Source organism: Ahaetulla prasina, chromosome 1 (assembly GCF_028640845.1).
Source record: "Ahaetulla prasina isolate Xishuangbanna chromosome 1, ASM2864084v1, whole genome shotgun sequence".
Lineage (NCBI taxonomy): Eukaryota > Metazoa > Chordata > Lepidosauria > Squamata > Colubridae > Ahaetulla > Ahaetulla prasina.
In genome coordinates this window covers 90,665,422-90,683,244 of record NC_080539.1, presented here as the reverse complement: position 1 = coordinate 90,683,244, position 17,823 = coordinate 90,665,422, and the positions used below count along the sequence as shown (strand labels likewise).

Below are 17,823 nucleotides of genomic sequence, written 5' to 3'. Positions count from 1 at the left end.
CATCAATGTTCTTTTAAAATAAATTAATTTCATGAAAACAGCAGCAAAGTAAAGTAGGATTCTGGAGACAAGATAGCAAAAACAAAATGATTTTGGCCTACAGCTATTATTTTTATTACTTTTGGTACTTCAGTGTAGCCAAAAAGCATAGGATAAAGAGAAGCTTTCCATGGGAGACACAGACAAAACTAAGCACCCTTGGAAAGTGTAGCCATTCTTACACAGCAGGTTCACTTAATACATAGAACAAATGAGGAGTAAAATTAATGCTGATATCTCTGCAGCAGATCACAGGAGGATGAATGGATATGCAGGAAAACTGCCCTTTCTACTTCTACAAAAGATATACATACATACATACATACACACACACACATATATATATACACACATACATACATACATACATACATACACATACACACTTTCATGTCTGTTTCTAACCTTCAGTTGATCAAAAGGATGTATCATAGGACAACAGCAATGTACTTCAAATCAGCTAACTTACAGAATTTGTCCAAAATCTGTGAGCTAATACTCCCATGGGATTGAAATCTGGCAAAGTTGTAGCTGTTTCAGTGCTGCTGTATCACAACAGACAGCAATAGTCACGTAATCATTATATTCAATGCCCTCTGCCAGTTTCATACAAAGCAAGTCAATGGGGAAGCCAGCAGGAAGTCAAAAGTTGCTTCTTCCACTGCTTTTTCACCTGCCCATTGTCATTCTGTTTCTCTGTTTCAATAAGGAAATATCTATGAAATGATGACTCAACAGTCATGGTGTGTGTGTGTGTGTGTGTGTGTGTGTGTGTGTATGTATGTATGTGTGTGTGTGTGTGTAAAGTCAATTCAAGGCAGCAATGAAATATTAGGTGTTTATTTTCCCTATAACAAGAACCTTGTGAGATCAGCTAGGCTGGTCAAAACACAACAGAATCCTTATAAGGAAAGTGTAATTGCATACATAAAAGTAAAGAAATGTTGAGAAGATACAGTCATATAATTAAAAAAAACTTAAAAATCTACCTGTATGCTTGCTTGCTAGAAGTATCTTGAATGTTTTAAAATGCATTACCTGTCCTGCTTTATTTTATCCTGACATTTCTTTTTTATTGACACTAGGAATAATTTGAAAGACCATCTGAAAATCAAATTTTGAACATCAGGCTGCACTAATCAAGTTATGAAGCTTTTAGTGATAATTATTCTGAAATCTTGGGCATCTGTTTCTATTGAGTTAATTCCATAGAGGCTGCCAACTCAAGAAAAAAGAAGAAATGCAAACAGTATATACAGAATTATTTCAGTTTATTAGAATATTAAAGTCCAAGAGAACCCAGCAAGAAGAGAACACAAAGTTAATAGCCAACATCAGGAGCAGAGTCTGGGATTTGACCAGTGTTTCTAAAGTCCAATGTTGAGGTTAGGGAGTGTTTTGTTTGAAGCTAGGGCCAATATAAGCCCTTATCTTAAGTTAAGAAGATGGGATTTACAGGAAAATTTGTACCCATAGATTCAGGGGAACAGAAAACAGATTGTGCATGCCTACTGTTACCTTAAGACTCTAGTCTTAACTCTGGTGAAATAAATTAAAACACAAGCTTCAAAACATAAAACATACAGTACTACTAGCCAAGATAAATGCCACTCAAAATATACATCAAGAAATGGAGGCTGTGCCTCCTTCTTATAATGCTAAGCCATGCTTGTTGAATAAACTTCAAATGATTACATTCACAATTATGTTAAACTTTAAACCACTACAAACCACAACTGATGGACTAAGCCATTAAGTGAAGCCAAAATCAAACAGATCCATTATGATTATGTGGGTGAGTCTTATCCCAAGCTGATTTCCATGAATCAATCTGCCAAAGTAATAGCTGCTTTATCAATCTTGCATTGTGAGTAGATAAAATAGGATCTGAGTTCTTTGGTTCCTCTTTTTCTTGGTTGACTGACATCTACTTTTTCAATATTCAATAGCATTGGAATTTGTGGGGCTTGACAGAAATATCTGCAATGTATATTTTAATTCATCTCTGGGAGAGCCCTTGGTCACATGAGAGGTCCTATATGTAGAGACACTAAGCAATATCTCACACCTTCAAAAATAATCTAGAATAAATGGGTTCAACAACATGCAACAGAGCTTTTAATAACTCAGGAACTGTTTATCTTAACAGACCAAAACACTCATTTGAGATGGCCTCTTTATGGAGGAAACAGATGTGCAATATAAGGGGCCGGAATAGCTCAGGCTGTAAGGAGCCTGTTATTAGAACACAGTAGCCTGCAATTACTGCAGGTTCAAGCCCGGCCCAAGGTTGACTCAGCCTTCCATCCTTTATAAGGTAGGTAAAATGAGGACCCAGATTGTTGGGGGGGCAATAAGTTGACTTTGTAAATATACAAATAGAATGAGACTATTGCCTTATACACTGTAAGCCGCCCTGAGTCTTCGGAGAAGGGCGGGATATAAATGTAAAAAAAATAATAATAATCGCTGAGAAAACACAATGGATTCCAAGAAGGCTGAAGACCAGAAGTTTCTTGGCCTGTCATTTGACAAGTGATTTTATGCTGCACATTGGAATCTGGGAATCTTCCAATCCAGGAACTGTCTCCTTAATCAGAGATACTTGCAAGTTACATTATTTAGATTAATTCATACTGTAACAGAGCAAATAGTGATGACTACAAAGCCAACTATCTTCAATCTTTTTATGATTCTCCCCTGCCACACACATGGAAACAAAAACTTTTATTCTGGATAACAGTAACTCTTAATAAACTAAATGCAGTAGTTGGCAAGTCTGCACTTAGATACACTAAGTGTACTGAAGTATAGGTATACTTCAGAAATATACATAAAACTTTTCGTTAAAAATCAGATTTTTTAAAATTCTCTTGAAAATAAAGATAATGGCAAAAATAAAAATAAAGGCAGGCATTATAATGACAAAGTCTGTATAATGTTTAATATTTCCACAGTACTTGTGGAAGATACTTCAAGATAGGACATATAGTACTAACCAGTGCTTCAGAAATCCAGATGATCAACAGAGAGCAGCAGTGAGGGGCAAACTACAATAATTATCTGCTGACATCTACAGGTTGTTCAGACCGTTGTAATTCAGATCTTACAGCCCTATAGCAAGCTTAACTTTTAACAAGCTTTTTAGAGTTTCTTTGGGAAGTATTTGTACAATGCAGTGGTACCTCAGTACTCATTGTTAATTGATTCTGGGAGGTGTGATAAATACCAAAAACCATGAGTACCAAACAAATGTTTCCCATAAGGAATAATGTAGTGAGTAACAAGGCAGCCAACACCAACAAGTTGTAGCTTAGGCATTGACAAAATGTTCACATCAAAATGCATGGAGTACCAAATTTGATGAGTTTCAAAGCAGTTGAGTATCACTGCAATTCAGAAGCAACTAAATATTTTTTATTTTATTTTATTTTTTTAATTTATTTATTTTATCAAGAACGTATTAGGTAATAAGTACAAGCATGGATTGGATACATAAAATAGATACAAATAGAGGAAACATTAGGACAGGGACAGTAGGCATGCTGATGCGCTTATGCACACCCCTTACAGACCTCTTAGGAATGGGGTGAGGTCAACAGTAGACAGTCTTAGCTTAAAATTTGGGGGGTTTAGGGATGAAACCACAGAGTCAGGTAGTGCATTCCAGGCATTGACCACTCTGTTGCTGAAGTCATATTTTCTGCAATCGAGTTTGGTGCAGTTCACTTTAAGCTTGTATCTACTGCGCTCTCATGTATTGATGTGGTTGAAGTTGAAGTAATCATTGACAGGTAGGACATTGTAGCAGATAATTTTATGAGCCATTCTTAGGTCATACCAAAGTGGTGTAGTTCTAAGTTTTCTAAGTCCAGAATTTCAAGTCTGGTAGCATAAGGTATTGCTGCTGAATTGAATACTTTTCAAGTATTTCAGTCCACCTTAGCATAATCACTGATTAATCTCAAATTTATAATTCAATCCAAAAATACACCTTTAAAAATACAGACAATACAGCAAGGATTTTTTTTTAAAAAAAAAGCACTGGAGATAAAGCAGAAAAAGAAAATACATTCTTATTGATACAAAAGAAATCAACCAAAAAAGAACTATGAAAAATACAATATTTGGTTGGAATTATCTCAGTGAAATCTATTTGAAAGGGTTAAACAGTGAGCTCATTGGAATCCAACAAACCCATAAACCCCTTACTTAGTTCAATATTCTGTACATTCTTATTGGGAGCAAAGATCACCAAAAAACAGTGGTACCTACTTGTAAGGAACTGGACATAGTATTGTGCTGAGATCTTTGCTAGGTTGATTTGTTTATTTTAGAAAATGTACACAGTAACCATCTTATATATAATCCCTGAATGACTAACAATAATCATTTAAAGCAACATAATAACACCTCTCCAAATCAAGAAAAATTAATATATGCAGGGACCAGGGCACAATGTAACAAACTCAACCAGAAAAACTACACCTGTATCAGGCTTATCTAACACTTCAATTCACCAGGACTTTAGAGTTTTCTGGAAGGCAAGGATTTCTGGATCTCAAAGGAAACTACTCCATAGGATGGGTGTCACAACAGAAAAAGTGCAATCCTTGAACTCACGAAACAACATTGTTTAATAGAGACGAATTGGGACAGGTAGAGACCCTTTGAGTCTTACAAGTAACCTAGTCTTGTGCCATGCAGGGTTTTAAGGATAATAACCAATGCCTTGAATTACACTCAGGAAACAACTGGAAGTCAATACAACTCACACAACAGTGTAATCTAGGCAAACCTTTAGCTGCCCAAAACTTCAATATGCATGTTGCTGTGTTGTGGACCAATGGAAGTTCCTGCGTCAATATAGAACACATTATAAACAAATGGCTAAGTAAGTGACTAAGGTATAAATGACAATGAGCAATGAGTTATAGAGAATTAGTTTTGTCTTTATATAATTTTAAAAATATTTTAATTATTTTATTACAGTCATAGACCAAAGGACAGAAAAATTTCATGTAAGATTATGCTTGACCTGAAACCACCACTGAGAATTTGATTTTTTTCAAACAGGATTTAAACAGAAGAATTGTTTAAATTGTTTAGCTGGGATTTTTGTCCCCATCCTTTGGAATTCAACACAAATCAGTTAAGAGAAAGAAAAATAATTTGCACCACATGCTGCAATAAAACATTGTTGGTTGGTTTGCAGTTCTGTGTAGTATATGAACACAGACAATCCAATTAACTCAGTAAACCACAGTGAACACTCAACCATAGATAACCATCATGTGTAACTATAAACTTTGTGGAGAAAGTTTTGCTGTTTTAATTTAGATGATCAAACCAAATCATTTTTTTCATTAGTTAGGGTTACACTGAAGCACTGAGAAATTTATCCAGAAAGCAGTAGCTATGGCAGTTCTTACAGATGCCATAAACTGTTTCAACTCCTACCCTCAAAACTACGCTATAGAGCACTGCACACCAGAACAACTAGACACAAGAACAGTTTTTCCCCGAAGGCCATCACTCTGCTAAACAAATAATTACCTCAATATTGTCAAACTATTTACTAAATCTGCACTACTATTAATCTTCTCATCGTTCCCATCACCAATCTCTTTCCACTTATGACTGTATGTCTGTAACTTTGTTGCTGGCAATCCTTATGATTTATATTGACCATCATTTGTGTTGTAAATGTTGTACCTTGATGAATGTATCTTTTCCTTTATGTACACTGACAGCATATGCACCAAGACAAATTCCTTGTGTGTCCAATCACACTTGGCCAATAAAAAATTCTATTCTGTTCTGTTCTGTTCTGTTCTGTTCTATTCTATTCTTTCTATTAGATCTTCCACTTTTTGCTGTGCCTTTTTTTCTTATTGCAATGAGCCTTGCAATAGTCTGGTGTGAATTAGATCATTTTAAGAGAACAGCTCACTGCCACAGGATACGACAACGTCACGCAAAAGCTCATCTGAATAGCTACAGTCTCCTCCCACATTCCTTCATGCGGCTTTCACTTAAACATGGGTTTCCCTTGTCCTCTTTTCTCTTGTCGTTTTGCCTTCGGGAAATATCAAAATATCTCGCAAGTTCTCCAATGGGCTCATCGGGGTAACCTTTTTTGAACTATAAAACGAACGTGGGATTCCAAACCTGAAATGACGCGATACTGAAATCGCATCCGTGTGCAAAGGTGCACCTGCACTTCGCAGTAAACAACAACAACCTCACTGTCCATTTTTTTCCCTTTCCGCCATCTCGCGCCCACCCCGCAAAAAATAAGGGGGTGTATACGTCAAGGACCACATCCGGGTTTCACTCACCGATCATGGCCAGTGCTGGCAATGGGGTGGGGCGCTCTGAAACCCTGATCGGTTCACAAAAGCCAAACTTGAGGATCTACGCTCCCTGCAGGCCGGCCAGACAGTAAGGTGCCCCAGTGCGCAGGCGAGCAAAGCCACGTTACAAAGCGCTTTGGGAAATGTAGTGCTCCACCTTCGTCCTGCCGCGAGAGGACTCCGCGTGTAAATATATGGACTCAAATGTATCTCTCAATCGGCCGGGCTACCTTCTTTCACTACTATAAATCTCCTGGTTCAACGTATTCAGCGTAAAGGAGATTATCTCAGTTCTGCATTGATCCCGGTAGAATTCCTCCTGTTGAAAGATCGAGATTGTTCGCGCGCTTTGCACATCCTTTTCTGTGCTACCGCAGTATTTTTAATAATAAAAAGAGACCGCAGCATAGTTCGAACTAATTCTTTGTCGACTTCCACGCCACTCAAGAAATGAGATTTAAGGGAACAAACGCTTTTTTTTTAAAGGGCAGCGAAGTAGTGAAGTGAATTCAATTCCTTCTCCGGATGTTCCTGGGTTTTTTGGGGGGGTTGCTTTGGTTTTTGTTTTCCATCCGCTTATAATAGATGTAGAACAAGTACGTTATTCTGTATTGGATTTTTTTTAAAAAATTAAGAGTCCATCTGACCAAACTTCATGTTAAAGAAGAAATGTTCAGAGCATGAGTACCGTTTTTTTATTAAAAAACCACATTTTTTTAAATTTATATAGCATAGCGCTCGACTTTGCAAATTCTTTGCTTTCTCACTATAACAGCCACACCAGTCCAATTAAAATAGAAGGTGTTAACGGATCAATTGTGGGGGTGATAACGTGTGTGTGGGGGTTGTGCTTGTTTTGTTTCTGGGGGTCATTTGGATTTATTATTGTTTTAGTTGAAGCAGATAAAACAAATGAAATACTGCCAGCGTGCACATCCCTGCTCTTTTTGCAAGAAATGAGGAGATAACGCTAGCCGAGAACGAATCCCATAGATTAGGATGTCAGTAGAATTTACTCGTCAGGAAACGCGCAGGATGCAATTAATAGCCCCTTCATTTTCGGGAACTGTACATAAAGTGTACTTTGATTTTTTTTAAAAAAAAAAGTCTTAAATCCTTCCAAATGTTAGGATATTATATATGGGGATAGTCAATTAATCCCTCTTAATTTACTCCTCTTTTCTGAACTAGGCAACTTTTCCTCATGGAACCAGTGGCGCTCACATTTTCTGATTCAGAACAATTTACTCTTGGTTTTCAGAACAGAACCACTCATAGGAAAGTTCTAAGCTAGCGAGGGCCATAAGGACTAATAAAAACGACCGAGCGTCCAGACTGCTTTTCGCGTCTGAACCCTGTTACGTTACTATCCTCTCCTTTCCTATTCCGTAAACTGAGGGCAAAAGAATTCAGCTTCTGCCTTTCGTGACTTCACGGGGTCGCGTGACTTCAGTTACGCCGAATGCGCATGCGTATGTAAATCGAATCCGCTCGGCCGTACCGAAGTTACCGACAGGGGCGGAATCCTTGTGCTCCAGCGGCTGGTTGTTGATACGTTGCCTAGCAACCGATTCCTAGGAGCGAGTTGGTGTTAGAAACAGGCATATATTTTCCCCCCTTCCCCTCCTCCTCTTCCTCGAAGCCGCACAGGAGCCTTCCCCGGGGCTAAACCAGGGGGTGAAAGGAGCAAATGCAAAGGGACGAAAATTAGGGGGGGGGGAAATATTTGGCCCAAGAAGGGGGGAAAAAATCTGTTTTCGTATCCAAATAGTTTCCTTTTAAAATCCCGACCTCCAATCCCAGCAGCAAGCAGCCTCCGGAGAAGATGGTGGCAGAAAAAGAGGGTGTAAGCCCCCCCAAACTGAGACCCCAACAGCTGCAGGAGCCGCTGCGACATGCAAGAAGAACCAAGAAGCAGGTCAGCGATGGATTCACCATCAAAGCAATGATGAAAAACACCGTGGTATGTTGCGATGCCCTTACAATAATAGAAGGCTTTCTGATCCTTTGGGTTTGTCGTTTAAAGCCCAAGGGAGGAAAGGCTGGCCGGCCGTTTGCAATAGGGGCGGGGGTGGGCGGAGAGAGGATTTGCCTGCAAAGATCCCCGAAATGCTCCCTAAGCAAACTTCACCCACCAACCATTACAGATTACAGATTACCAAAATTGGAAGGGACCTTGTGGGTCATCTAGTCTAACCCTCTACCCAAGCAGGAGACCCTACACCTTTTCTAACAGATGACAGTCCAATCTCTTCTTGAAAGCTTCCAGCGATGAAGCTCCCACAATTTCTGAAGGCAATTGGTTGATTGCGCGCTGTCAGAAAATTTATCCTTATTTCAGGTTGAATTTCTCCTTGATTAGTTTCCATCCCTTGTTCCTTGTCTGGCCTTCAGGTGCTTTGGAAAATAGCTTGACTCCCTCCTCTCTGTGGCAGCCCCTCAAATATTGGAACACTGCTACCATGTCATCAAAGTCGCACATGAAACAATTTCTTTTTTGTTTTCCCATCCAAATATGTTAACAATCCAGCCCACTGCTTCCCATGGTTAACGAGTCTGACTTGCGATCCAGTAGATTCCATACACAAACTATGCCAGGAGCCACCCAGATTATAAGAAGTTGTTCTTGATTGAAAGATATTGCACTCTCTGGCTTTTGATCTGAAATGTTTATTCTGTGTTTAGCTGCTAGCTTAATGACCTGCTTATTTTTAACCCAATTCTTTTGCAATTTTTTGCGCTTCTAATTATGATTTTTGCCTGTACTACTTTTATCTCTTTTTTCTTCTTCAATATTTCATCTGTTCCACAGAGCCCAAATCTCCTGATGTTCTACTTTTCATAAAACATTCAAAATACTCTCAAGGTTATCATAAAGTAAGCATTAAATAAAACTTTACAGCTTGACCTGTATCCCCACTACTTTCTATTGGAACTCGTATATGGAAATATAAACCGCACTTTTGGAAAAGGGCCAAATCATTCCATTTTTACTTTTTTTTAAAATTCTAGGAGTTTTCTTTCATGTTTGAGAGAGATGATTAAAGCATTGTCATATATAAAATATGGGGAAGTGCTGTGTGATTCTGTGCATAATTATTCCAAAATAAGTCAGTTATAAATGAGCCCTACACTAAACAAATACTGTGATTTTTATTCAGGAGTCAAGAAGTCATCATAGTATGTAATGAACGTTATTTTGAATTAACTGTTTGTAATTTTATCTGCTATTAAAAACCATTCGTCACAGAACTTTCTTCTAGATAGAAGTTATATAACATTGCAGCAGTGGTAGGTTGCTACCAGTTTGCCCCAGATCGGGTGAACCAGTAGCAGCAGCGATGGGTGGCTCCACCCACCTGCCCGGACACTTCTGCGCATGCGCAGAAGTGCCATGAATGTGCATGCGTGCACGAGCGAACCGGTAGCGATGGGATTTGGAACCTGCCCCTGCATTGCAATGTTACTTATAATTACTACCCAAAGAAAACACTTTATTCATTTCAGATTTTTTTGTTGCTTGTTTTGCTTTTGCAAAACAATAAACCATCCACATGTTAGCCAACTGCATTTTGCACAAGCTATGGCTAACATAGCGTTGAAGTTGGGCAAACACAGTTGAGGTGCAGTGTGTAAACATCTTCACCCACACCCACCCTCAATATGAGCATTCTTCTAAAATAGGGTTGTTGTTTTTTAAATAGAGATCTACATGTACTAGTATTGCCAAGCAATGGGAAAATCCAAGTGTATCTTAGATCTTACGGGTTCAAAATAGGAGCTTTTAGCATAGCACTGGTTTTCATGCAAACTGGGCATTTTTAGCACCATAGCTTACCTTAGTATGGCCCATAGGTTTGAATAAAAGTTAGAGGCTTTGAGAACATTAAGGAATTGAATCAAGGCTGCTAGTTTACAATCCATGAACAAATTACAAACTTTTAGCCATCTGTTGAGGAAGCTTATGAATGAAGATTATTGGGAAATATGATATCTGAAGATACATACAGTAATTTCAGGTGACCAAACATGATATAATAACTAAAAAGATGCCTTGTGTTAAGATTGACTCTTGAGGGACATAACCATGTAATTTTCCTGGCAACAAAGACTTCTGTTCTTCAGAGTTGTTTCTTTTTCACTTCTTAGTCTAACATTCAGTCCTGGTATGACTTGATAGCATCCCATCGAGTACAAACCAAAATTATTACTGCTTAGCTTTGAACTTAGACCAGATCATCATAAGTGCAGCTGCCTGCTTTATTCCTGACAGCATAATGATTTGAAATCTAGCGAAATAATAACAAGAGCAGAACTGCAAGCATTTCAAAGTTTAAGAAAAGGAATAGAAGAGAGTTTGGAGAGATTGGAAGAAAAAAAAATTGAAAGATTGTTCCAAATACTGGGATTCTCAGATTTTCACCAGGGACATTACTTCTATCTTTGCAATAACTTTGAAGTAGCAATACGTTATAGATAATGAAGTCCCTTATTACATATACATTCTCCACTTGTTGTGATACATTGACAATAAAATCATAATGGTTCAGTTATAAATTATGACTTAAATGGATAATATTACAATCAAAGTTAGTGTATAAACTCAATCTACAACAATATTTTTATATTAGAAATAGTCTATCATGGCAAAAATTACCTTATTCCTTCCAACAGAATGATAGAGCTTATAAATGTGGCATTTTTAGAAAGGGCCAGCCAATAAGATACCTTTGGTATGAAAGTTGTATTATTTTCACCTGATAATTGATTTTTAGGTGAAATATATCTGAGAATCAAGTATTATAAAGATACAGATACTGAAAGCATTTGTATCCCAGGATTCTTGCATAAGTCTTGCTGCCTATTTTCAGTTTGAAGTTAAATAAGGTGCAAATGCTTAGCGTTTACTCTTTTTAATTAAGATATTTGTATGTAGTAATGATCATTTATGCATCTAAAACTGAATGACAAAGTTAGTTTCACATCTATAATTATTATAGTTTTTAGAATCTCAGTTGCCAGAAAAGAACCATGAATGCGGCGGGATAATATTTTATGATTAGAGTTTTGATACTAAAGTTTTATTTGTCCATAAACATACACGGATAAAACACAGAGGGGGAAATGTACTTTATCTGACAAAGGTGATAAGTTGTTCAACTACTGCTAGCAGTAGTTTTCCATTGTAGAAAAGCACTCCCTAGTGTTTTGAGTTACTGTAGTTAGAAATAACACATGGAACTATTGGGAAATCAACTAGTCTAGAAAAAAAGATAGTTTGGGTAATATAATATTACCCTATAAAAGTTGTCACATTGCAGGTCTGAGGCTATTGAATTCATTGCAAATTATTTCACTATTTCTGCCTTCTGATTATTATTCCCAATTTGGAAAGAACTAGCTCTGATAAAGAAACATTCAGAGAATGCCAAGTTTTATTTCTACAAAAGCTTTTGAATTATGTTTCAAAAAGCTGCTTTAGATACATCTGAGCAATGAAGCCAGAAAGGAAACAATTACTTTGTTTTCCAATTTCTAAGATTATAAATAAACCCTATACTATTATTTCTATTATTATTCTACTCTATTATTATTTCCTCAGCTACCTAAGAGGTTATCTATACTAGTGCTGTTTTTTGTTTGGTTGGGGAAAGGGAAAATAGAAGAGTCTTTAAAATTATTTTAAGCAAGGCTGCAGTACAAAGACAATAAATTGCATTCTTAACTGTGAGCAGCGTATCTGTAGTATAATGGGAGCTAAAGCTTTAAGAAGCTGGTTTCTGTGGCTATAGATTCCTTTGTATTTGACATTTCTGGCTTAGCATTTTAGGAAAATAGTATAAAACAAAACACATGATTTTGTTACAGATAAGATATTTAGGATAGTTATTAAATGGGAATTTGAATTTTAAAGAAAATACTATTTCACCCTTACAAGTTTTTAAATATGAAAGCTTCTAACTGAACCAGCTGTTTATTTAGGAACAGCTTGATCTTTCTGAAAAGCAAATATAAATCTACTGTTTTAGGATTTTGTCTGTAGACAATGTGCAGTTTACAGAATCAGCATATTGCCCCCAACAATCTGGGTCCTCATTTTACCGACTTCAGCAGGATGGAAGGCTGAGTCAACCTTGAGTCGGTGAGAATCGAACTGTTGAACTGCTGGCAGCCAGCAGTCAGCAGAAGTAGCTTGCAATTATGGTTGTACATCAAAGACTACTTCCACTGTAGTGTTCCTAGCTATTCTTGCATTAGTTATAAACATGATACTCAAAATACTAGTTTGATTTATGCATTATTTATAAGTGTATGTTGATTAATATCAATTTATTAGCTTAGATCATTTCTTTTAAAGGATGTAAGCACAAAGTAAAATGAAATCATATTTTATTTATTAATAATATAATAATAATAACAACAGAGTTGGAAGGGACCTTGGAGGCTTTCTAGTCCAACCTCCTGCCCAGGCAGGAAACCCTACATCATCTCAGACAGATGGTTATCCAACATTTTCTTAAAAATTTCCACTGTTGGAGCATTCACAACTTCTGCAGGCAAGTCGTTCCACTTATTAATTGTTCTAACTGTCAGGAAATTTCTCCTTAGTTCTAAGTTGCTTCTTTCCTTGATCAGTTTCCACCCATTGCTTCTTGTTCTACCCTCAGGTGCTTTGGAGAACAGCCCAACTCCCACTTCTCTGTGGCAGCCCCTGAGATATTGGAACACTGCTATCATGTCTCCCCTAGTCCTTCTTTTCATTAAACTAGACATACCCAGTTCCTGCAATCGTTCTTAATATGTTTTAGCCTCCAGTCCCCTAATCATCTTTGTTGCTCTTCTCTGCACTCTTATTTATTTATAATTTACTCTGCACTATTATTTATTTATATCCCGCTTACATTATTTTTACATATAACTCAAGATGGTGGACATATCCAACACACCTTTCTCCACCTATTTTCCCCCACAGAAACAACCCTGTGACATAGGTTATGCTACGGGAGAATGACTGGTCCAAATTCACCCAACTGGTTTTCATGGCCAAGGCCAGACATGAAATCATGGTCTCTTGTTTTCTATGCCAATTCCTTAATCGCTAGATTATATGCAAGTGTTTAGAAGAACAGATTGAACTGTTACAAATAAACTAGATAACACTAAAATACTACATAAAACACAGATATAATCCAATCAGAGATGTGTAACTAAGTTCCCTAAAGAGAAGGCAAGAAAATCAGCTAGTCCAGAAGAAGATGATTTTAACATCTGTTTTCCACTTCCTTATGTAGAACAATTGTTATTTACAGCCTATATGGTGGAGTACATTAGATAACTTAAGATTTGAGAGCAACATATTAACAAATTATTATCTGTTCACAACAATGTGAAGTCATAGCTGCCAGTTGTTTAGCTGGAGCTGATCTTCATACCCATTAAGTTCTCCCCAAGAACTTAAGATGTTATAATGTATTGGTGTAGATCTGAGCACTGTGGCCTTTTACAAATGATAGATGGAAATTTCGTCAATGCACAGATTTTCTAAGTGCCATCTAGGATTTTTTTGATATAGCACCCAATGTGCCAGGGCCGGTTTAGCTCTGCCTGGTAAGGCCTGTTATTAAGAACACAAAGCCTGCAATTACTGCAGGTTCGAGCCCGGCCCAAGGTTGACTCAGCCTTCCATCCTTTATAAGGTAGGTAAAATGAGGACCCAGATTGTTGGGGGGGCAATAAGTTGACTTTGTAAATATATACAAATAGAATGAGACTATTGCCCTATACATTGTAAGCCGCCCTGAGTCTTCGGAGAAGGGCGGGGTATAAATGTAAACAAAAAAAAAAAAAAAAAATAACCACTGGGACCGCTTCAATCAATTTATGGCATAGTCTTTCAACTTCAATTTTCAGATCTTGGTACTTTGTGATCTTCTCCAATTCCTTGTCTTCTACTGGCACCTGGTATTGCCATATCAATTATCCATACTTTTTTTTTTCAACCACAGTTATATCTGAGGTGTTATGAGCCAAGACATAACCAGTCTGTATTAGAAATCCCACTATATTTTAACCTGCTCATTTTCGACTACTATTCAACTCCCATCAGTTTTTTCAGTACTAATACAGATGTTCCAGTGAATCATTTTGACCACTGTGTTATATTGTTGTTTATAATCAATTTGTGCAATCTTCTTACACAAGCTTAGTAATGATCTACTGGTTCTTCTGCTTCATTGCACAATCCGCACTTTTAATTATTTGATGCCTTTTCAAGTCTGGCTTTTATTACATTAGTCCATCTATCTTGCTTTTGAATAGCCAAAATCAAGCCTTTGGTTTCTTTTTCTAATGTCCAGTGGTAAGCCTTCACCAAATTTTATCTTTATCCATTCTCTCTTCAATCTTTGGTAGAAACTGACTATGTAAATCTTGCTAGCATACTGTTCGTGTTTTTATTACATTATTTCGATATTTATTTTTTGTTTCCAGTACATTTAGTCTCTTTCATTTTTTAACTTGCATCAACACTTGTCCTTACCTGTCTTTTATATAATTATCCTATGCATGCTTTTGTCTGATCTGAAGTAAACCTATGCCTCTGTTTCTATGGGGCAGGCATAATCAATCAATATCACTATGGGGATGAAATGCCTGGGGAATTCAGACATCAGTTTTCTTCTTTATTGATCAAAACTGTTCAGTTTGTAACCAGGTAATCCCAGCAGTGTATCATAGGTATGGTCCTGGTATTGATGGCTTTGATGGTAAACTTGTGAAAGGGGCTATCACAAAGAAGAAGGGGTCAACTTATTCTCCAAAGCAACTGAAAGTAGGAAAAGAATGGATTAGTTTTCACCTAGACCTAAGGATAAATTTCCTGATAATTAGAACAACTTGCCTCCAGAAGTTATGAGTGCTTCAACACTGAAGGTTTTTAAGAAGAGATTGGACAAATATTTGTCTGAATTGGTATAGGGTTTCCTGCTTGAGCAGGAGGTTGGTCTATAAGACCTCCTTTCTCTTCCAAATCTGTTATTCTGCTAAGTCAATCCATATATTCTTAATATATCTGCTATTCTTAGAATAGGCTACATGGTAAATGTGGTCTTTGCAGTTTGTTTGACTGTTAGCCAGATGTTAAAAGAATTTCAGTTAGCAAGCATTATGATGTTTGGTATTATATAGCCAGATGCTGAAAGAATTTCAGTTAGCAAGTATTATGATGTTTGGTATTATATTGTAGTACTCATCTAGCAAAACAGCATTTTCTTCTCAGTACCTGCTCTAGGGAGAATAACTATTGTTTCAGTTGTACAACTATAAAGATTTTTCAAAATTGGCAGTGAAGTAATATAGTGCTGAAATTGGTATTTTTGCTTTTCTGGTGAGTTTACAAAATTGAAATAATTAGATGTTAGAAGATAAAGGCGCGAAAGCTCAAAATCATACGGCATTTTGTAGTAAGATTTTTTTTTTAACTAATACAAGGTGTCACTGATTACAGTAATGCTATTAGCAAGTGACCCTTATGATATTCTTTTTCATAGCTTTGTACTGAAATTTTAGGATTTACAAAAATAGATTAAGTTTTAAAGTATGGAAGTTACTGGATCTGCTAAGATCCAGTTACAGGATCTAGCTAAGTTATGAATCTTAACTAAGCAAAGATCTTATTCTGACTCTTGACTTTTGTACCAGGAGAAATACTGAAGATCTTTTTAAGGTTCTGCATGAAGGTTTGAGCAGCCATTTTTATTTTACAACACCTTGGCATTCCATGTTTAGACAGTAACCAAGAGTACGGTAAATAATTTTACAGGATTATAATTTAGTATCAAAAGGTTGGGTAGAACGTGCCCAAAGTTGTATGTTAAGTGATATATTCTAAACAGCAAATATTTGGCCTATAGCTAATATCTTGTATCTTTCAAAAATAATAGCAAATTTATTTATTCATTCATTCAGTTTCTATTCCAGCTTTCCAGTTGATGTTAAATAGGTATGCTTTTCATACTGTATGGGATTTTATAAGGATTTCACAAATACATTATTTATTTATATCCTCACAGGAAAATAACCCAACATATTCTTTTATGTTTGTTCAAGTCATTGAAATTTTATGGAGTATTATAATAGTTCATAAACTGGCACCTTAAATTACAAAAACTAATGAGAGAGTTCCTCCTTCTTAAAGTTTATAACATTTTTTTTGCTTTTTTTCGTAAGTAATAATAAAACCTTAATAACAAATTAAACTATAATTTAACAACAGCTATAGCGATTATGTATTAATCATAATGTCCCTGGAGCCTCATGGCAGAAGTCAAGCGCTTCCAATTTTCTCAGCTATTACCTCACAATAAATGTTGTCCTTAGGCTATCTTTCTGGTATTAAATTCTTGTACAGAGAAACAGGTTCCTACTTTGGAGCTGGGCAAATTTATATTATGCAGGGTTTTTATTTTCCCTTATGATGATTTTTCACAGTTGTTTCAAAATGCTGTATTTCCTGTCTCTCTCACACATGGGCCCTTTTTTTCCCCCAAGTCAGTTCAATGTGTGCTGATTCCAGAAAGGTCACTATATTGTCACTGATTTCTGCCTAATATTTTAGATATCTCAATGCGGCCAGGGAAACTTGGGGTCATTGATCAGTTGTCTGCTGCTCTTTTGACAAACCTCTGGGGTAGGCAGAAGGGAACAGGGAAAACAGGTATCGCAAAAGGATAATCTGTCACTTTTAATATCTTTGAGTATTATACAACTCCCAACCATTTTTCCCAAGAGAATGTATCTCTGCCCAAAAATGAGAAACAAATCTGTGCCTCCCTAACACCCCTTCTAAGGATACTATATTGTCCTTACATTATAAGGATAGTTAATTCAAAAGACTTTGTCCTAGAATATAAGTAACAGTAACACAGTTGGAAGGGACCTTGGAGATCTATTTATTTAATATCAACTTATTTTCAGTGTGGATTTCTGTTTTAAAAAAAGACAGAGCGGTCGTCATCTTCCTTACAATGAAATATTATTGGAAAGATGTCATATTACCTTGTGCTTTACTCTTGTCTGTTGTTGGGCGGGTACAAAAATAAACCTTTCAACAGAAAACATACAATTGGAGAATCATATTGGATTATAATTTGCATAAATATTTTCTTACAATTGGGTAATATAAATAATTTACACTGCATACTGATTATTTATCCTGTTTTGTTGCTCTAAGGATAGCATATTAAAGAATTATTGTAATGCCAGTTTGCCACACATTTGAAAAAGATGTGTATGAAAAAAGAAGCACAAATTTTTATAGTAGCAACATCACCTTAAGTTTTGATAATTGTAAAAAGATTTGATTGATCATGTGCCATCAAGTCATTGCCAACGCTTAGCGATCACATAACTAGACTTTCTCTAGTACAAT

The 17,823-nt window shown here is 36.5% G+C and overlaps 2 protein-coding genes across 4 annotated transcripts in view; one reads left to right on the top strand and one right to left on the bottom strand.

Moving 5' to 3' along the window:
* The window catches only part of PRKN (parkin RBR E3 ubiquitin protein ligase), an 821,278-nt gene extending 814,643 nt beyond the window's left edge, over positions 1–6,635 (bottom strand). Inside the window, exon 1 of the mRNA XM_058168152.1 lies at positions 6,381–6,635. Within this exon, the coding sequence (XP_058024135.1) occupies positions 6,381–6,387 (7 nt within the window). The 5' untranslated portion in view covers positions 6,388–6,635. The remainder of the gene's footprint in view (positions 1–6,380) is intronic.
* Positions 6,636–7,975: 1,340 nt separating this feature from the next.
* The window catches only part of PACRG (parkin coregulated), a 295,718-nt gene continuing 285,870 nt past the window's right edge, over positions 7,976–17,823 (top strand). For 2 of the 3 annotated variants that reach the window (XM_058168138.1, XM_058168132.1), the window contains exon 1: positions 7,976–8,358. In XM_058168138.1, the coding sequence (XP_058024121.1) occupies positions 8,221–8,358 (138 nt within the window). In that variant the 5' untranslated portion in view covers positions 7,976–8,220. The remainder of the gene's footprint in view (positions 8,359–17,823) is intronic. The other variant, XM_058168126.1, reaches the window with a different exon arrangement.